General features: G+C 32.1%; 1 protein-coding gene across 1 annotated transcript; it reads left to right on the top strand.

Moving 5' to 3' along the window:
* Positions 1–2,756: 2,756 nt before the first annotated feature.
* LOC135123306 (uncharacterized) lies at positions 2,757–11,994 on the top strand. The gene is made up of 2 exons (XM_064047837.1): positions 2,757–2,892; positions 9,614–11,994. Exons 1-2 carry the CDS (start codon positions 2,884–2,886, stop codon positions 11,924–11,926), a joined length of 2,322 nt encoding a protein of 773 aa, XP_063903907.1. The 5' UTR covers positions 2,757–2,883; the 3' UTR covers positions 11,927–11,994.
* The last annotated feature ends 11,102 nt before the right edge of the window (positions 11,995–23,096 follow it).

Raw genomic sequence — 23,096 nt, 5'->3', positions numbered from 1 at the left:
AACAATCGAGAAATTGAAGATTTGAAAAATCCCAAAACTAAAGTATCCAAAAATTGAAAATTCAAAAAATCGAAAAATCTAAAATTTTAAAAATTATAAAATTAACGAAAAATTGAGGAATTGAAAAAATGAAAAATGGAAAAATCGAAATTGATCTATGGATAAATCGAAGCATTGAAAAATCAAAAACCTATGGAAACGAAAGATTGAGGAATTAGAATATCTAAAACTTGAAGAGTTGAAAAACTGGGAAATTGAGAAGTCGAGAAATCGAGAAATGGAAAAATTGAAGAATCAAAAACCTGAAAAATTCCACAACTGAAATATCTAAAAATTGATCATTGATGAACTGAAAAATCGAAAAATTGAAAAATTCCAAAACTGAAACATTGGAAAATTGAGAAATCGAGAAATCGAGAAGCCGAAAAATTGAAAATTTCAAAAAATCGAAAGGTTGGAAAATCAAAAAATTGAAAAATCGGGAAAACTAGAGGTCAAGAAATTGAGAAAGGGAGAAATCAGAAAAATCGATTCGAAACATTAAAATATGGGAAAATTCAGAAATCGAAGAAAAAACAAAAATCGAGAAAATGGAGAACTGAAACATTCGAAAACTGAATAATTGAAAAATTGAAAATCGAGAATTTGAAAAATCCCAAATCTGAAATATCGAAAAATCGAGAAATCGAAAATTTAATAAATGGAAAATTTGAAAATTGGCAATTCGAAAAAGCGAAGAATTTGAAAACTGAATAACTGAGAAATTGAAAAGTCGAAGAATCGAAAATCGAAAAGTCGAGAAATTGAGAAATGGGAAAATCAAAAGATCGAAAACGTGGAAGCCCCAAAATTTGAAAAATTGATAAATCGAAAAATTGAAGAATCATAAAATTGAAATTGCAAAACGGAAATATCGAAAAATTGATAAATTGATAAATCGGAAACTGAAAAATTTCAACACTGAAATATTGAAAAATTGGGAAATCCAGAAATACAAATGTGGAAAAACGAAAATTTGAAAAATGGAAATATTGAAAAATCAAAAACTTAAGACATCGAGAAACTGAAAAATCCGAGAACTGAAAAATAAAAAAAACATCGAGAAATTGTAAAATTCCCAAATTGAATTTTCCAAAAATTGAAAACATCTAAAAAGATTTTAAAATAGCCCAAAATCGAAAAATAAAAAATTGAAAAATCGATAAAACGAAAAATTGAAACATCAAAAAACTGAAAAATTTTGAAAAAGAAAAATTGAAAAATCTAGAAATCAAAAATCTTATAAATGAAAACATAGGAAAACCTAAAATTAAAAAATTTAAAAAATGAATAGAAAAATTAAAGAATGGGGAGATTGAAAAATCGAGCAAACGAAACACCAAAAAAATCTAAAAATCTAAGATTAAAAAATCAAAGTATTGAAAAATCGCAAATCTTAAATATCTAAAAATTGATCATTGATGAATTGAAAAATCGAAAATTTGAAAAATCAAAAATCCGAGAAATCGGGTAATTGTAAAATTAAAAATCAGAAAAGTCGAAAATTTGAAGATTCGAAACATTAATATATCGCATAACTCAAAAATTGAAAAAAAATCTAGAAATCGAAAATTTCAACAATGGAAAGGTTGAAGAATTGAAGAATCCCAAAACTAAAGTATAAAAAAATTGAAAATTCCAAAAATCGACAAATCTAAAGTTTAAAAAGTTGAAAAATTAAAATATCGAAAAATTAAAGAATTGAAAAAATGAAAAATGGAAAAATCGAAATTGATCTATGGATTAATCGAAACATTGAAAAATCAAGAACCTAAGAAATCGAAAAATTCAAGAATTGGAATATCTAAAACTTGAAGAATTGAAAAACTGAGAAATTGAGAAGTCGAGAAATCGAGAAATGGGAAAATTGAAGAATCAAAAACCTGAAAAATTCCAAAACTGACATATCAACATATTGGTAAACTGATAAATCGAAAAATTCCAACAGTGAAACATTGAAAAATTGAGAAATCGAGAAATCGGAAAGTGGAAAACACACAGAACAGGGGACCTATTTTTTCGTACTCTAGGGGTTCAGCAAAAAAATGAAAATAAGGAAAAAGTAAATATCTCCAGTAATTATATTTTAGTTTTAGCACTGCAGCAGACGTACACTTGTCTTATAAGTATCAAGAGGGCTGATAATTCGATAAAAAAAAATCGACTACCGGAAATGGACCTGGTATTAATGCTAGCAACTGAAGAAATCAGCGATGTTCACTTACTGTCCTGATTGTTCATATAACAGGTCGATTCACAAGATTTTTTTATTCAAACTATAAATTAAGGTAAGTTTAAGCTCATTTTGATTTGGATTATTTTTTTATCATCCGAATAAATGTACAAATAAGTGTATTAAACCTACAGACATCATTTTATTTTGGTAAATCCTACTGATATTGCACTACATTCTTATCTATGTATTCATACACATAAACTAACCTTCAACGTTGCCAACATAACAAAATCGTACATTTCTGATCATGTGGAAAACGCATTAGTACAAATAGTTAACAAAGTGTCGACAACACTAGTTTCTACGTAATAAATAAAATCAAAAACTAAGACGGATGACGTCCGGATTAAAGATTTGATGTACAAAATCTAGGCTAGGTAGTTGTCTCTATAGATCTAAAATAAGAGAACTTATTTTAGTGCAATTTAACCTTATTGTCGAATTATCGCCTCATATTTGTTTACGTTATCGACTGATAAGTACGAGTTCGCATGAGAATTGTGCGACTCTTCATCACGTACTTATCTAATAATAAGTAATCGCTTGTTTGGGCGGAAATATTTCACTCTGTGTATTATTGTTATTGAAAACCATTTTGTCTGCGAAAAATGGAGCCGGTGAGTGAACATTTCTTACATGCTTGTCTCACTTATTAGGATTATGAATAATTAATATAATTAGGGGCCCAAAAATTTTTACACTGTCAAAATTTCGTTAGCAATTTTCACGCGTCAAAAGTGACACTGTTGACAGTTGTCGTTCTTGTCGAATTTGAGACACAAAGGGTGTATTATTTGTGAATTGGTAATTATGTGGAATAAATTCTGGAAGAGTAATTTGTTTGAAGGTGTGGTTAAGTGGAAAGATTCTTATCACTCGCGATTTCGTTATCTCAAATTATGTTGCTACTTAGCCTAAAGTGCTTGTAGTAACTATTTCGAATTTGGAAATCACAAACAAGGTGCAATTTTTTATTATTTTATTTAAATTTAAAAGTTAAAAATTTTAAAGACTATGAAAAAGACTGCTGTTAATATTTGGATGATATGGCTTTAACGCCTGGAAAGCAATGCTGCACAGCTTCCTCTACCTACTACTATTAGGCCAGAGCCGATAATTTTTGAGTACAAAAAAATTTAAAACAGGATGATACCCATTGGAAAAAGAAGAAAATATAACAGAAATAAAAGAAAAAATAATTTACGGGCGATCTGAGGTCGGGAAGTGGAAGAGGGTGAGCTTTTTAAGGGGACTCGCTAGAGGTATAACATTTTTTTGGTTTTTCGTATGAAAAAATGATATTAATATAGATGTATCATACATCAAACTGCAGGTTTTTTCATATTCTAGAGCGCAGAGACCAGTTCAATCAATTAAAAAAATATAGCTGAGAAATATCGTAAAAAAGCACCATTGTATGTTTTCTTTTCAAGTTTTTTGAGTCATAACCATCATAGAATCGCTTGAAAATTCGCACATGGATAAAACATCACTTTTTACAGGGCGCAGAGTCATTAAATGTTTGTTAGTGGTACAATTTGTTTAAATAATAATGTGTTTATTAAAATCAAAATATACCACAAATTAATGCAAAATACGTCGAATAATTTTAACAGGAATATCAGAGGAAAATTACTGATCTATTGGTTAGCAGAGTTTTTAACAAAAACTAACAATTATTTAAAAAAATGGGTATCAATTCGACAGAATTTGAGCAGTTAGTTCAGTACTTTGCCGATAGGAGCGCCACTAAAATTTACGGAAGCGGTTTTCCAGGTAAAACCCTTATTGCCTGCTCTACCATAAGCTGATTGTTAGAGTTCTCGGCTGATTTTTCTAATTTATGGCAAGGAACTCAGTTTTATAACAAGCCGCCAGGACCGGCCGTAGTAATCTATTGTTAAGGAAATTAACTTTTACGCAATGAGGTACTATCATAAAACCGAATTAAAACTGGGGAACTATAATATTTTTACTCCACTCAGGATCCTGAATTCAATACACATGATTACTAAACATTCATTGTAATATTGTTGTTAATATATATTTTGCTTTGTTAATTAATAAAACTAATAAACATATTTATAATAATAATAAAAAATATATAAAATACAGCTTTTGTTTAACACGTATAAGTAGCTAAGTGTATCTATTACTTATCCCAAAAAGGAGGTGTTTTAAAAAAGCCCTACGTCCAGTAACTTCTCCCTTCATTGTTTACTAGAAAAAGTGCTCGTATATGTTTTCATTTGCCAAGAGATCATTTTCAAAATATATTTATAGTAAAAATATGCAAGTCTTGGTGATGAAAAATGTACTCCTAATAAATTATTAAAGTACATAAAAAAATAGAAACAAATTTTATTTATTTTAAAAAAATCTCTCGCAAAGGCAGGTTCCTCTTTCTTCTTGAATCAATTATTTCGGGCAATAATGCGCCAAAGTAAAATCTGCCAAGTTTATCTGCCATCTTTTTACATATTTCTTGTTTTTTTTTTTCTATATTAATTCCTTTGGGTGTCCACACAACAAAATAAACTTGTGAAATACCCGTAACAAGCATTTGTCCCTGGACTTGAAAGTAGTAATCATGATTTTTTTTTAGTTTCAATTCTCTGTCTGTCAATGTACAAAATTTGATTATTTTTTTTCTATTCGCTTCTTCGGGAGACAAATCTTGCGATTTTGAAGGGCATTTAATTTCGACTAATGCACCCCCTTCCTCTAGAACCCTGTCTGGACTAGCAGCCAAGTAAGGAAATTGTTTTCAAATAAACAAGCCACACCGTTCAGTTTTTATATTTTTATTTATTTCAAAACACTTGACAGCTTTTTCCTCATTTTGTTGTCCATAGTATGTATGACTATTACCTCTAAATGTACTGTACAACAGAGACTCCACAGTTTTAGCTATTGCTGTAGTCGGTCTAAGTTTGTAAATACGTCCAAAATTTGAAGCCGTAACCCTAATTTCTCTTTCTTTTGCCCAAATGTGCCTGTTGCCTAGTGTCTATTTCAATTTGGTCTAAATTAAAAGATAATTTTCTCAAAAAAACCTCTTTGGCTGTCACAAATGTTTCTACATCCATGACAGGATTTTCTAAAAAATATTTAAACCATAATCGCAGTCGGGACCAGCATACGTAAATTTTTTTACGACATATTTTTTTACGAATACTTTGTCTAAGACGAGCTTGTTTTATAGACGAACAATATTTTTTTATTATTAAACCAGGACCGTTTTAATCACAATATATTTACTTATCCCCTCTAAAAAATCGATGACGTCACCTCAAAATTTTGCTGAATAAATCCTATCTAAATTGTATAAAATATGATGAGTCTCTTCTTGTGATTTATCATTCCATTCATGTTTTTTGGATTTGCATATACAGGATGACCCCAAAAATTAATGAACGCGCAAATTTATTTTATTGATTTAATCAGGAACTACAAAACCGAATGCTTTGAAATCAAATGTCAAAAAAAAAAATAATAGGCATGCAACTCTTTAGACTAATTTTTTTGATTTTCCCATTTTTCCATTTCTCAATTTTTCAATGTTTCAGTTTGGGATTTTTTCACTGTTTCGATTCTTTAATTTTCCTTCCATTTTTATGTTTTTCAATCTTTCAGCTTTGCAATTTTTCAAATTTTTGATATCGTGTTTTCTCGGTTTTTAAATTTTTCTATATTTTAATTTTTCAGTTTTTAAAGTTTTAGGTTTTTAGATTTCTCACTATCTCGACTTTTCGAATTTTCAGTTCCATGAGTTTTCAATTTGTCGAATTTTTAAATTTTAGATTTTTTGTTTTCTTTGATGTTTTGAGTTCTCGATCATTCGATTTTCTGAGTTTTCAGGCATATTAGATTTTTTTTGTTGTTCAATTCTTGGATTTTTAAAATTTTTGTTTTTTAAATTTTCCTATTTATCAACTTACTGGGATTTCAATGTTTTGATTTTTTGACTGTTCAATTTCTCGATTTTTTAAATTTTTGGTTTTTGATACGATTTTTTTTTTTTAATTTTCAGTTTTTCAATTTATTAACTTTACGATACTTCAGTTTTGCTCGATTTCGATTTCTCAATTTTTCGACATGTTACTGTTGGGATTTTTCAATTTATCGATTCTTCAATTTCTCGATTCTTCGTATTTTCGGTTTCTCGAATTTATTCATTTTTCGATTTCTCAATTTTCCGATATTTCAGTTTTACGATTTTTAAATTTTTTTATTTTTCAGTTTTCAATTTTTGACGTTTCTAAATTTTTCGATTTTTCAATTTTTCGATTAACTGATTTTTTGATTTTCCCATTTCTCTATTTCTCGATTTCTCGATTCTTTCTTCAATTGTGATTTTTCAATTTTTCGATTTCTGAATTTTTCAATGTTTGAGTTTTTCACTTTTCCGATTCTTCAATATTCTTTCCATTTTTCAGTTTTGAATTTTTTCACTTTTTCGATTTTTCAATTTTCCTTCCATTTTTCAGTTTTTCAGTATTTCAGTTCTGGGATTTTGCAATGTTTCGGTTCTTCAATTTTTCCATTTTTTGATGTTTCGATTTCCCGGTTTTTCAATTTTTCGATAGGTATTTTAATTTTTCAATTTTTAAGTTCTAGATTTTCCGTTAATTTTTTTGTTTTCTTTGATGTTTTGATTTCTCGATTATTCGATTTTTCAAGTTCTCGGTTTAAATTTTTTGGTTTTCCAATTCTTCGATTTTTAAATTGTTTAATTTTTGATTGTTCAATTTCTCGATTTATAGATTTTTCAATTTTTCGGTTTACCGATTTTTTTCATTTAAAATGTTTCAATTTTTATGACCCACGTCCGGTAGTCGTCTATCCCAGCGCGTCAGGTAAATTTAAAGAAGAATTGCTGGTTGCGTTTAAGGCAACAAATGGCGCCCAATTCAAACTTGTCTCTTGTCTAGCGTTCCCCCTTAAGGGTAGAAAACGGTTTATCACGATTTCCGGCAAAACTACAAGTCCTATCGAAAAAAGTTAAATGGCAAAGTTCTAGGTATAAAAGGATCTACAACTTTTGTATTTAGACTTTTTTTACATAACCTCAAAATTTTTGCGAAAAATGCAAATAACCGAGTTTTTGGTTTTTTATTTTACCTCCCACGCGAATTTTGGTGAAAACTTACCTATTTGTGTCCCAAACTTACTGTAATTTTTTTGATTCAAAATATTTATTTTTTTCCCCTTATTTTGATTTAATATCGAAAAAGCACCCTAATTTTCAATCGAAACTTCTCACATCAAAATGCTTGCTTTTTTAAAAAAATCGGTGTGCTTTTTGTTCGTTGAAATCTCTACTTTCTGATGGTGTAAAAAAAGTATAAAAAAATAACGGAAAAAAATTAATATTTTGAATACAAAAAATACAGAGAGTTTGGGACATAAATACCTAAGTTTTCACCAAATTTCGTGAACATTTTTTTTTTGTGGGAGATAAAAATAAAAAACCAAAAACTCGATTATTTGCATTTTTCACATACATTTGGAGTTATACAAAGAAAGTGTAAATACAAAAGTTGTAGATCTTCTTATTACCTACAACTTTGGCATTTAACTTTTTGCAATTAAGTAGTGATTTGTACAATCTGAATCATTTTAACAAAATGAAAGTTTCTTTGGCATGTAATTTAATAAATTTTTAAAATTTCAGTAACAAAAAATTATTTCTTAATAATTTACCTTCTCGGGGACACCAATGAAAAATCCTTTGAATTATACCTGAACGTGCTCGCTGCGCTCGCATTCTAAACGTTCTTTTTTTGGGCTTTGGCCTTAGAAATATTCACGAAAGAGTCTTATAGAAGTTATTTGGAGTCAAAAAAGGCACATTTTCAAGATTTACTTTTTTAGACACAAAAAAATTATCTCGTAAATAATTTAGCTTCTCAAGGACACACATAAATTCTTTTTTAAATTACACCTGAATGTGCTCGCTGCGCTCGCTTTTTAAACGATCTATTTTCGGAGTGTAGACTAGAAGTATTCTAGAACTAGTCTTTGCGACGTTGTTTGGACTCAGTTGTAACATTAAAGCTCTAATTTAAAAAAAACACACTTTTAGAATGAGAGCGTAGCGAGCAGGGTTAGGTAACTAGAAATTTTCCGTATTTAGTATACACAAACTTTTTTTTATTCAATACTAAAAATGCCCTCATTAATAATATTGTAGAATCCCAGATACATAGACGAATAATTTTAAATGACATCTAAATGTGCTCGCTTTGAAATATTTGGTGTGTCCCACTTTTTAATTTTTTTGTCAACTTTAAGAATAATGATATTTTTGACATTATGATCTTTTTTTATTTTTTTTTTCTTCATATTCTTGATAACTATGACTTGTTTGGTGTTTTGAACATTAGTGACATTTTTTATTTTTTTCTATAAATTATATTTCTGGCAGTCTGGATGTCTTTAAAGTATTGACATCGTTCACATTTCTACTATTTTTGCCACAGTCTAATCCTAGTAAGTAATAGCCCCACCCACCCGCCCTTTATTTTCTTAGAGGCTACGTCATTTGCCAAAATTAGTCTTATCTTAACAAGTAATAGCCCCGCCCACCCACCCTGTATTTTCTTAGGGTGTATGTCATTTGCCAAAATCAGTGTTATCTTAACAGGTACTTGCTTGTATACCCTCTAAGAAAAGAAAGGGTGGGTGGGTGGTGCTAGTAGCTGCTAAGATAAGACTGATTTTGGCAAATAACATACCTTCCAAGAAAAGAGAGGGTGGGTGGGCGGGGCTAATATCTGCCAAAATACACCAGAGAAAGACATTAAAGACTCCAAAGTACTTTCAAATTTTTTCCAAACAGGAATACCTAGAACATCAAGTTTGTTTTGAATTTTTCCAAAATATATCTAGGGACTCTACTAAAATCTATATCTATACTCTTCTCAAAGCTAGCAAGAGAATATCATGTCTGTGTTTCTTTCTAACTTGACATCGCTGTCAGGTTAGTTCAGATAAAGACTGTTTTGGAAAATGAAGAATAGCAACTAGGAACCACGATTAAAAACACTGAAGCAAAACCAAAAACGACTATGACACTTGACGAAAAAGTGACAAATTTTGAACAGAGACAATCAATTTTCAACTCAGGGGATTTTGTGAAATAGAGTAACAAAACTAACACTTAGGTACACTCACAAAAAGTAATTCATTATAACTCCTCACTGCACTTTTTGAAATTACTCATTACTTCAAGAGTAATTGAATTACAGTAATTAATTTCTTGTAATTCAATTACTTCCAACCACTGGTCTCTAGTATTACCCATCTATATTTATTTTCTTTTTGCATTTTCAGACTTACCGCAAACGAATAGGCACAACCAAGAAAATAGACACCGACGACGAAAACTGCGGCCACCAATACGAAAAATGGAACGTGCTTAACATAGTCTTAAACTTGTTAATAAACACCGAAATAAAAAACTTCTACATATCTCTAAACAACGACGACTTCACCGTCTGCAATTTCGACGACATCGTCATCGAAGTTCACGAAAATAATTGTCAAAACACGTACGCGCTCCAACTGAAATACCGAAACAAAAACGATTGTCTATCGGTCGACCAGTTTGGAAGAGCAGATGGAGATTACAGCATAATCAAACACCTCAGAGCATTCCAAAACCTAAAAACTCTCGTCAACGGGATCATTCTATACACTAATCAAAAAATTCAGAAAAACGATAAGAGCTCCTTTCAACTCAAGGACACCGATTTTTGCATCTCCGTCAACAAGATAAACAAGAAAGAATCCAACTATTTAACGAAGGTGCTAGGTAAACACACACTGTACAAATTTCGGATGATCGTCGACGACAATCAAGACATAATATCGGTTTTGCCGTACCGAAAATTCCTCGACAGTTTTTTCCTCCTGACTAAAAAAGAGGATTTGGACAAACTCAAAAAGTGCGTAAAGAGGATCTTTTCGGAAAAGTTTTGCGATAACGACAAGCAGTTTGACGAGTACGCCAAGATCATCATGGAGTGGTACAAAGAAACGGGCAACCAAGTACCCAAACTGTCCAAGAAGTGGATGCAACTTGCCCTCGCGTTGAACATCCTTTCGAACAAGATCCAGGATCTGGATTTTAACTATCGTAGTAAGATTATCAGCGATTTGAGTAATCCCAGTATTAGCGAAAATGAAAGACAAGTCCTTATTAGTTCGTTGCAGGACTACGAGAAGGACAACAGGAGGGAGAATTTACGTAAAGCGATTTCTCTTTTCACTATTAGCGTTTTCGAGGTTAATTCGTACTGCAAGCTGAAGCAACTGTGGTACGACGCTAGAAGCAAACTTTCGACTTACGAGTTTAACAAAATTATACACCACTATGGTATTAATTCGGATCATGTTTCTAATGTCAGTCAGATTGATTCGCGAACTGCGAGTCAGTTGTTGTGGTTGAAAGAAAACGACTGTCCGTTGATTGTGTTCGAGGATGAATCCGTCTACAAAGCGATTAGTTTGTGCCCTGACAAAAAATTTGTGTTACTTGGAAAGGGAAGTTTCAACGGAAACTTGAAAATATTTAGGAGTTTAGCAGATGTGACGATGGAAAAGAGCACCTATAACGGAATAACGAACAACTTTTTTTGTTCCATACAAGGAAAAAAAGAAGTAAGATTGGCTGATTTACCAAAGCAGAAAGATTGGGCGTACTTGAAGGCAATCAAAACGGACGACTTATTAAAAATGGTAGACACTCCATACTTAATTGGGGGTACTTTAGAGAAGTTCGCTCATGCGTATACCGAAAGATACCTATATCAGGATTCAGTCAGTCTGGAATTTTTGAACAATAATAGCAGTGACACTTTAATTATAGTCGACACGGACGGTGGTGACATCACACGATTACGATCTACACTAAAAAGTCATACTTTCGTTGACGTTAAAGACATTTATTGCGCCAAATCACCACCTCAAAGAAATGATTTTAGCAAAACAGTATTCTTCAGTGCTACGAAATGCACTTATTCGCAATTTCGCCAAATTCGCGGCAAAAACAGAGTCACAAATTGTCACCAATTCCGATTAGAAGACAATCAGTTAAAATGGATTCGAAGCATAGGCGGCCTGGTTGGCGATTTAAGACGTTATTTACAAAAAGCAGATTTCTACGAGACCGAAGAAAAAGCTTTATGGCTGAAGCCAGAAAACAACGTAAATATAATAATCGGGGACGCAAATGCCGGAAAAACACAACTGATGAAAAATTTTAAGAATCATTGTTTAAATGAATTTTGGACGGTTATTTTTTCTTTCGAAAAAATTAAGTCATTTTTAGAGTATTCAAGGACCAGTGGTGAGAAAACAAGTTTAAGCAAGTTGGATCGTTTCTTATTAGAGAACACATTTGGGTGTTTTAGCAACAGCGACACAATTTTTTTTGACTTGTTTTTGAAGGAGCACAACGTGATTTGTGTTTGGGACGGACTCGACAAACTTTTAGACGAAGAGTTAGAAAAGATCGTCAAGATAATAGATGATGTTTCTACCAAAAGAGTTCAATGGATTACGAGTCGAGGTCGTTTACGGGGGTATCTGGAAGATAGATTTAAAGTTTTTTCGTTAAAACTGCACGACGATCTCTCGACGTAGTCGTGTTTGTGAAGTCTTACGTGTGTAGTGATATATAGATGTTCAAATATATGTATAGTTAAAAATAACAGTTTTACTCTTTATTAATTTCTAAATCCAATAATTTATCCATTTTGTTCTTAATTGAACTCAAATGAATTAAATTTAAAAACGAAATAAACAATGAATAATGATGAAAGTTTGAAGATTTTAGTAGTTGATAGGACCAATTAATAAGAAGTCGCCCGAGAGTATAATTTAATATTTACAAAAATGTTTTAGTTTTGTTACTTGTTGCTGACGAATAATTTTTACAGGCAGAGTATATTTTCCCTGTTACCAGAAACCTATCTAAATATACAACCAGCAATACAATAAGTAATAGTTGGTTTCCAGCCGATTGCGTGTTCGGTTGACGTTACCAGCAGACAGTCAACGCTTTTAGTTGTGGACCAATACCGATAGATGGCGTAGGACCAACAGACGTCGCTGGACCAAATGCAGTGGCGTAACAAACATATTTGATTGGCATTCCTTAACTGTGCGATTAGCTTATCGCATTAAAAGTTAACGGACCGCTAAAGTTTTTTATCCTTAGTTTCAATTTTTGCAAACATTATTAAATATGATTTTTTTTTCACGAAGTTGGTATTTAACAGTTTTCCTGTATAAAACATATAAAAAAATGATTTCACTAATGCACTTGTTGAGGACGTACACATAATAATGATGCTGAAATAATTAACTGCGATTACAAGTTGTTTAGGAGTATAAAACTGCATTTTTTTAATAAATAAATTAAATTTCGATCATTTCGTATGTTTAGAAAAAATTTTAAATCACGACATGTTCAGAATTTTATTGTGAGTTGTAGCAACAAGGTAATTGTTTTTTTTTTTGGTACGTTTGTATGCGCTAAGACATTGATTCGATGGTACCTATTTTTGCAACACTCCCTTGCACAAACGTAGCAAAAAATTTGATCGAAGATTATTTCCACAGAACTTCCCTCACCCCTGAAGTACGATACAGTACAATAAATTCAAATTTTTTGAAAAATTCTAAGATTTGATGTTGCAAATTTAATTTTTTAAGATAACCATTATAAGTTAAAACAAAGACATATCTGTAATGTTAAACTAAAGGTAAAAAGGGCAGACAGACTGACGGACCGAGGAAAACAGGGACCTATTTTTGTTGAATTCTAGAGGTGATGAAACGTCGAGAAAAAATAAAACTACCTACAATATCCAGTCGTATTTCGTCCCGTGGATTCGATTACAATACTTCCTTAGCTTAAGTTTAAGAAGTAAAAATGCGAGGAGCCCTTGAATTTATTAAAAATGAGCCCGGCAATTTTTTGCTGGGCTCATCACATTTGGTGATCTGTAATTTTTTTTATAAAATTTGGTCCTATAAACAAATTATATTTTCAGCATCATTTTATGCAAACGTCCTCAGCGAATGCACCAGTGAAAGCATTGTCTAAACCTTTTAAAAGTGTTAACAAAAACGTGTTTTACTACATCTTCGCAAAAGAAGCTCAGCATTTAACAACTTCTGCAACAATGAAAATTAAGGGAAAAAGTTGACTCAATTTGTTTGAGCGATTACACCTCTACACTAATAAAAAAAAATTGTAAACTGTATGGTACTCAAAACAATCGAGACTCGGCACTCGCACGCAAATGTTTTGAGCCTATGGGCGGATCATTTTTGCCGGTCGTCACCGAGGAAGGCGGTTCAAACCCTTCAAGAGCAGAATTTGTAGGTAGGTTCAAACTACAATGAAATTTACGTGTTCACCAAATTCTTACTTTGAAATAGTTTTAATTTTATAAATACCCTATCTAAAATGTTCAGAATATGATATACTTGTGATTTACCATTCCATTTATATTTTTTGGATTTGTTTATACAGGGTGACTCAAAAAAAAGTCAGTTTATTGTTTATTTTATTGAAGAAACCAAGAATTGCAAAACTGAATACTTTGAAATCTTGTCAATTAGTTGGAAACTGAACCCAATTTTTTTTGCAATATCTGTGATGTGCTATTAGTTTCCGTAACTTATAAAATTAGAAAAAAAAACCTGTTCTGCTCTAATAAAATCGAGAAAATATTCAAAATCACCCTAATGTTAGGTCCGATTGTGCCGACCATAGTTATAAAATTCACATTAAAATAAGTCACGGATATTCTTTGAACTGTAGGTACTACATTTCAAATAACAAAAAAAAAATGTTCAATTTATAAACTTCATAATTTTGGTTTAAAATTTATCAGTCATGTTTGAAGCTTTATTTTATCCGTTCCGTTTGCTATCCTTTACTGCGGTCTCTCTTGGGTCGGGGTGTAACACCGACCGAACGTTCTTCGACCGATGGATAATTTATTGCTTCCGTCATCTTTTCGGTGACAAATTTCATCCTTGCATACGTCAGCCATGATTCAGCGTAGTTAGTGAACTCGTTATGACCACTGAAATATACAAAGATTAAATTCTGAAATGGAACGAAAGTCGAAGGATACTTTCAAAGCCACGATCAAAATGTATTTGCTTATCATCGCCAAAAAATGCATGACGTCATCACAAAATTTGATACGATGAGTCTGTGATTCACTAATTTATCATTCCAGTAATATTTTTTAGATTTACTTATACAGGCTGTCTCAAAAATTTAATGACTAAGTAAATTTATTTTATTGATTAAATCAGGAACTGCAAAACCAAATTTTGTAAGCATGGTAATTTTTTAATCAAAATGTATTTATTATTATTAAGACCCACCACTGACCCGGAAATGACCGGCATTCAGGCAAGACTTCTATCATTACGGGTACTAAGACCAAGTAATGATATGCATTGATTAGATTAACAGAACAACTTTCGAGATTCTAGAATTACAGCATACAAATTAGTCTGCTATTATTCTCTAATCTCACCCCATCCCCAAAAGTCCAGCGTAACTACCGACCATTTATCCATTTATTATTATTATTATTATTATTATTATTATTAATATTATTATATATACGTAAGTCAACGGGTGCAAGACCCAATTACAGACTTACAAAAGAAATGAGAATAAATGTAGTTATAATAGGTAATCAGTAGCTAAAATTACTACTTTATCCCATAGGGAACATTAACAAAAATATCAAAATCATTCTGACTCAGATTAAAAATATTGGTCATTTGATAAACAGGCGAGTACTTTTCGACATCTATACGCGGTGTAGGCAGATAGAAACAACGGTGGTCACGAGAAGAAAGTCTTGGACAATAGCAGAGCTGTTCAGTACTTCAAGTAAAAGTACTTGAAGTAATACTTCAAGTACTTTAAGTACTTCAAGTACTTTACTTGAAGTACTTTTATATTTAGGTACTTGGTACTTGGTACTTGGGAGTATTTCTAAAATGTACTTGAGTTTAGTACTTGATTTTGCCAAGTACTTTACTCCAAGTACTTCACTCAGTATTTTAAATACTCTTGAATTACTTGAAGTATGAAAGTAGAAATTTCAAATACTTTAGTCTCTATTTTACGAAGTTTTCACATCTCAAAATAGGGTCTGTTAAATACTTGAAGTTATTAATTCAATTATTTGATTAGATGTATTTTTATAGTAAAATCGTGTTTGTTTCCTATGAGGTTATATTTTGATCTGTGATTGTGGATATCTTATCCACAATATGACGTACATTTCATAGGTACTTGCATAATGGCGATAGATAGGTAGGTAAGAAAATTAATGTCATAAATATGTCATTTGAGAGTGGATGACGACAGCAGAAGGGTCGGAGATCTGTGTAAACTTTTCAGCGATGTAAAGTTGTGAATATATGAATTTTGTCTTTTTTGTATTTTGGTCTGGAACTTAACTTTGCGGGTAGTTTTTCAGTACCTTCCCGGTACCCCAAAGGGAATCGGGTTTGTTGACGTACCTGCTAAAGTGCAAGGTCGGATTTGAAAATATTTGAGAAATGATTCAGTACTCGTTCAAAAAAATATTTATTCCTTCATTAGTTTCTTAACCCCGCCGTGTATTTGTCAGTAAGAAGCCTCGTCAGGGCGAAGAACTCGGCAGGGGATTATCCCTTTTATTACAATAGCAATAGCTGATGGCAGGTACAGACTTTCATATTCGCCTCTTTCTCGTAGAATTTAAACACGATTTTATGTTAAATATTTTGGTGTTTAATTTTCTTTATCATGTTAGACACTCGTTTTTTACCAAATTCTCTTTTTTTGTTTATACATGGTTCAACCATATAAACTTAGTTTGTTATTACAACTTATATTTTCTCACATTACAGTTTCAAATAATCTGTTGAATTGTATGTATTATTTGAACACCAACAATTTAAAAAGACGTAATGCAGAAAAACAATGATTTTAAAAGTCACACTAATTAGTGTCATTTATCTTTCCTGTGCGGATTTTATTTATTACCGTACAACAACTTTACGTATTACATTGCATCGCTTATTACATAAACCCAATATTGTTCAAAATGAAATATGTTTTGTGCAACTCGGCTCGTAGTACCAATGTTTTTTATAATCCAGTTGATACGACCACGATTGTATGGTTTTGATGAGTACCGAATTGTACTTTGATATTGCTCGAAGGACCTTTGTTTTGTTGTGTGCGAAATAATAGACAGCGTTCGGTTTCGATGTTTAAATACAGGACGGTTACAGAAGTACTGAATTTACATTTGTATTTACAATATCAGGTAAAGAGACCCAAAAGGGTCAGTGGCCGCTTCCGGAAATGGAACAAAATACATATTCACATTATAAAAAAATATATACATTAATGAAATTCGCGATTAGTTAGTATAATTGCCTAGATAAATACACCCCTACGAAATATCTTAACAATAATAAATTTAGTACATATTACCTGAATTTTCGCAAAAGCCGTTGTTAGGCATTCCCTGAGGTCATTGTAGTTATCAGTTACTAATGTCATCTTCTTTGGGTTTCAGGTAAAAATTAAAAATAAACCAATCGAAAATGTAAAGGAAAATTCTGAAAGTATTGTGGCATTAGAGGAACAAAATTTTGTATAAATGGACGGAACAGCATTACGAACCTATTGTTTGTGATTTTTCAGTGTAAAGTTACATACTTAGTTAGACAAACATTGTAGTGATTAGTGTTTACTATTTAGTCACTGTAGTATTTAGGTTAATTTAATAATTTTTAGAATAGTAAATACGTAAGTGGTAGACAGATATATTCAGGAATATGGGGCATTCATTTCAAGAAAATTCTCAGCATTTTTGGTAACCGCAAAAGTAAAAAACGACTAATTACTTTGATTACCTTGATATTTTTCAAGAGTTACAGTTTTCGCTGAAAATGGACTCTCGTTTTAGGCATTTTATTTTTTATTTAAAAAATTCATACGTTTTTTTTGAAAATGCAACATAGTGACTTAAACATTTTTATGTCACGAGCATGTATATGTATCGCACTGCTCTTAAAATTTTTTTCTGAAAAATTTCAATTTCACAAATCCGGCCCTGTGCACTTTCACAATGGGTAATGATTAAGGGTGCTGTAAATTACCCACAAACTTAAACACGGAACCGGTTCATAAAATTCATATATTTTTAACACAACTTTATTAAAAAATCAGAACGTTTTGGTGGTGAACCAAAATTTAAAATATTAAAAAAAGGCAACAGAAGCCTGAGAAAATACCATATAGCGCCGATGTTTTTGTTATAAATTAATAGTAAGCATACATAGACAACGCCGTCATGTATTTTATTTTAAATTTTAAATTAGAAATAGACGTTAATTTTGTCTAAGGCATTGTGTCAACAGAAAGATGTAAAAGAATTTCAAAAGAATATTGTTTATAAATAACATAGTATTATCAATAAGTGAGCTACCATTCTGCATTTAAGTTGATGCTTATGCAATTTTTTATGTGGCGAAATATGTATTATTGTATACTTAAATTCTGAGTATTAAAAAATTCAGTTCTAAAATATATTAAGCTTTTTTAAAAAAACAGGAAAAGTTATCTAATTCTACAGTATTTCAAAGAATTAGAAAGTACTTGAAGCATTTTCAGTACTTCAAGAATTTGTAAGTACTTGAAGTATGCCTCCAGTACTTCCAAGTACTCGTAAGTACTTGAAGTAATGTACTTGGCTTGTACTTCAAGTACATCTGAAAAGTACTTGATACTTGAAATACTCTTGCTAAAAGTAAGTACTTGGTACTTTACTTGAACACTATTTCAAGTAGTACTTTGTACTTGGTACTTCAAGTACTTTTTTTGAGTACTTTGAACAGCTCTGGACAATAGATATAGAGCTTGCTGAGAAGATTGGGACAGTCAACTTGTGAGCACATTAGATTTCTAAGAAAGTTCAATGAATAAGAAATGCGTCTAGTGTTTAAATCCGTAAGTTGAAATCGGTTTAAAAGGGAGATTTGGGGTGTACCTCTTATTGGATATGTACCGTCTACTCTATACGCTAAATATTTAAGAAAGCGGCGCTGAATTTTTTCTAGAGCGTCAGTGTGGTTTTGACAGAAAGGGGACCATACTATACTTGCATATTCCAACCTAGAGCGCACATAAGAGAAGTATAAGATTCGCAAACATTCCAAGTCATTGAAATTACTGCCACAACGCAGAATGAATCCAAGGGATTTCAGAGCCTTTGCACAGATGTTGTTAATATGTGCTCGAAACGTAAGTTTGGGATCGAAAGTCACGCCCAGGTCAGAAAAGTAGTCTACTCTGGATAACACAGTTTCATTTAAAGTATAATCATATGAGATTTGTGAATTCTTATTAGTATAAGACATTATGTGACATTTATCAAAATTTATTGGAAGCATATTCAACTTACTCCACTGCAGGAAATAGAGTAAATCCGTTTGCAGTAATAGACAGTCCTCATATTTAGCTATATCTCTGTATATTTTTACGTCGTCTGCATACAATAGAATATTAGAGTGAATAGCTTGGACTAAATCATTAATGTATACCACGAAGAAGAGAGGACCTAAGACTGAGCCTTGTGGTACGCCACTAGAAACAACAGACGTCTTGGACACATGCCCTAAATATTTTACAATCTGAAGCCTGTTAGCTAGATAAGACTTGATTAGTTCCAGGAGAGCGACAGAGAATCCAATATTGTTCAACTTAACTAATAGAATTTCATGATTTAACTTATCGAAAGCCTTTGAGAAGTCCATGTATGCAACGTCTACTTGCAGTCTCTTATCAAAAGAGTCAGACACAAACTGAGTAAAAGTACATAAGTTGGAAGTAGTAGAACGGCCATACACGAAACCATGCTGAGATTCGGAGATCTTATTACGAATATTAAAAAGAAGAAATCTATGCAAAACAAGTTCAAAAACCTTGCCAAAGTTACAGATCAGCGAGATAGGACGGTAGTTCTCTATCACACTTCTTTTACCATTCTTAAAAATAGGAGTTATGATGGATAATTTCCAAATTTCAGGAAATATACAAGTTTTCAGGATTAGATTAAAATAATAAAATTAGATTAAATAATAACAAAATCAAATTAATGGGTAAGCTAAAGCTGACGCACAATCAGATACCAAAAATGCAGGTATATTATCATGACCAGAAACCCAATTCGTCTTTATTTTTTTTGCAGCGTTTAAAACCTCAGCTTCAGAAATATGAGGCAAATGGATTGTCGTATGAGGCAAGTCAGTAACCAATCGGTTAATATTATTGGCCTTCGAGTCATCAAAATTTTGACTAAAAAATTCAGCAAACGCATTTACAATATCACGCTTAATTTCAGATCTAATGTTTTTAAAGTCATCGTATGTTGCGAGACAGTTATTTGATTTAAATTTACTTAATAGACGCCATTTCAGTTGAAGTTTACCTATGATAACGGGAGTAAAACACGGTGGATAGGATGATTTTCGGTACTGTTTTGTTTTAGGGATATACAAGTCGAAGGCCGCATTAAGTTTATCGTAGAATAAAACAGTGGCATCATTAACATCGTCGATATTAACTAGGCAGGACCAATCAATTTCTGCTATATACGTATATAGGTTCACAAAATTAGCTTTACGGAAATTCCATTGTTTATCACTGGATCTGTTCTTATTAATAACACGTATTCGAGATGTACATACCTTCACATGAATGAACAGAGACGGATGGTGCGGATCTTCGTTCAGTAGACTATCGCCAGAACATTTAACCTGACAGTTCAGATTAGAAATAACCAAGTCCAAATAACGGTTATTACTGTTCGAAATGTTATTAAACTGTTGATAATCAGAATAATGCAAAAAGTTTAGTAATGACGACACATTTCCTTTGTTCATACCATAGTCAGATACATCTGGAGAGTACTCAGGAATATTGAAATCTCCAATTAAGATAACCCTTTGATTAAGAAGTTCAGTTAAATTACCTAATAAGTTAAACAATAGATCATATTCATCGACAGTTGCTCTAGGTTGAATATATACGGCTAACATAAAGACAGAAGAATGATGAAGAACAAGTTTGACACCAACCACATCCGTAAACTGAAGAGAATCAAAACCTTCTGACAAGTCGAGTTCGAGTATTGCATACTCGCAACGAACGGCTATTAACACACCTCCGCCTCTAGACATTTGCATTCTTTGAAAGTTTCTATCCGCTCTGACAATTTGATATGAAGGAGGGCAAAACTCAGAATTAGTGACGGAGTCATTTAACCAGGTTTCCGTGAGAATTACAATGTCAAAGTTACAACAGGTCAATGCATTACGAAGTTTCGTTAATTTAGAGTTAATTCCTCTAGCATTTTGGTAATAAATAGAGAGCAGAGAATATGACAAGGTCGATGAAACTGATTCATTTGATTGCTATGCTGAAAGTCCAAACAGATCTTTTTTAACTTTGCTCAGTACAAGATCGTGCGCATGACATTTAGAATAATCCCATGCTGCATGCTCGACGTCTATGTTTTGGTTCTTGTTTTTGATGTTTAAATTGTTGCAGTTGACACACTTGAAATCTACAGTTTCCTCTTTGCACTCATTTAGATTGTGGTTGTTTCCACATTTAGGACATGATGGACTGTTTTTACAGAATTTGCTCGAATGCCCAAATGCATTGCAATTAAAACATCGCGTAACATCTACAGCGTCATAAATAGTGCATCCGTTCAGACCAAACTAAACAATGACCAACGCTTATTGCTCTTTTGTAAGTTGATAAATCAACTTCAAGAAGGGCCTGGAAAATGGAATTATTTTTTTTTGTAGGGCAAAATTTTAACAGATTGCAGACTGATTTTTGGTCAAATAAAAATTCATTTTGTTTTCTAAGATAAGGAAGAAAATCTTTATCATCTATGTAATTAGGAATACCAGAGATTCTAATTTTAGGGCAAGCTGATTTTACCTCACGAACCTCATATTTTTCCGCCAATTTATCTTTTGCAATCTGGTTAAAATTACTAGAGTTTTCGCACTTTAAAAGAATGCCCCCATCTCTTAACGTTCTCACTTTACCGATATTGATGTCAGTTAAGGGGTTAATGTTATTCATAACATCAAATTTAGTTTTAGACGAACGCTGCTTATCATCTTTTGGTTTCACTATTAAAGTTTTTTGCGAGTTTTTCTTCGTTATATTAGAATATGAGATTTTAGCATCTAATTCCTCAGGATCTGTGGATTTAGTGAACTCCTCAGCTTTGGTTAGATTCACATACTTATTTAATTTGGTTATTTCACCGCGTAGTTCTGAGTTTTCTTTAGATAAATTATTAACTGATGTTTGCAGTGCTTCAATTATATTTAATAATGGTTTAACGTGACTGGACACGATCATATCTATCTCTTTTAGGGCATTAGATGATAAATTAGCTTCACTGGTAAAAGGCAACGGTTTCATTTTTGCAGATTTGTGATCAGGATTATTATCGGACATAGGAAGTATTAAACAAAAACTACAATTCCATGTTGTAAGTTTGCCCTGGCTTTGAAGAAGGTCATAGTCATCATCATCAATACCGACACAATCAGGGTGATAATTCAGTTTGCAGGATTTACATGAAATGTAATTCTCATTACGAGTAATATTACGGTTGCATTTCCCACATTTGACCGGCATGCTTATTATTAGCAGGTGAACGGTGACCAGATAATAGGGACAAGAAAAGGGACAAGAAAAGCAATAAGAACTCGACGAAGAACCACTGATAAGATTGTAGCGAATTTCAACCCGATAAATCGATCAAAAATCACCGTTAAGGCTTACTCACCACCCCCCAGGATGGGGGTGTCGAACGTGAAACACCAAACCAAGACAGTTCCTCTAATTTAACACAATTAAATCAAGAAAAAACCATAAATTGAGCACTTTAAATCAAAAGAGACACTACAGCGAACACACTCACTCACGCGCTACTCTTAAAAACTACGCAAAAATTGTCAGTGCCGCCGGGTTCGGAAAAAAAAAATATTTTAAAGACTATGAAAAACACTGCTGTTAATATTTGGATGAGATGGCTTTAACGCCTGGAAAGCAATACTGCACAGCTTCCTCTACCTACTACTATTAGGCCAGGGCCGATAATTTTTGAATACAAAAAAAATTACAACAGGATGATACCCATTGGAAAAGGAAGAAAATATAACAAAAATAAAAGAAAAAATAGTTTACGGGCGATCTGAGGTCGGGAAGTGGAAGAGGGTGAGCTTTTAAGGGTAGAAAACGGTTTATCACGATTTCCGGCAAAACTACAAGTCCTATCGAAAAAAGTTAAATGGAAAAGTTCTAGGTAATAAAAGGATCTACAACTTTCGTATTTAGACTTTTTTTACATAACCTCAAAATTTTTGCGAAAAATGCAAATAACCGAGTTTTTGGTTTTTTATTTTTACCTCCCACGCGAATTTTGGTGAAAACTTACCTATTTGTGTCCCAAACTCACTGTAATTTTTTTGATTCAAGATATTTATTTTTCCCCCTTATTTTGATTTAATATCGAAAAACCACCCTAATTTTCAATCGAAACTTCTCCCGTCAAAATGCTTGCTTTTTTAAAAAAATCGGTGTGCTTTTTGATCGTTGAAATCTCTACTTTCTGATGGTGTAAAAAAAAGTATAAAAAATAAGGCAATTTTTCAATTTCTTAGTTTCTGATTT

Source organism: Zophobas morio, unplaced genomic scaffold, assembly GCF_036711695.1.
Source record: "Zophobas morio isolate AGI-343-1 ecotype UQ-CSIRO unplaced genomic scaffold, CSIRO_AGI_Zmor_V1 ptg000006l, whole genome shotgun sequence".
In the NCBI taxonomy this organism is placed as follows: domain Eukaryota; kingdom Metazoa; phylum Arthropoda; class Insecta; order Coleoptera; family Tenebrionidae; genus Zophobas; species Zophobas morio.
This window is presented reverse-complemented; position numbering and strand designations above follow the sequence as displayed.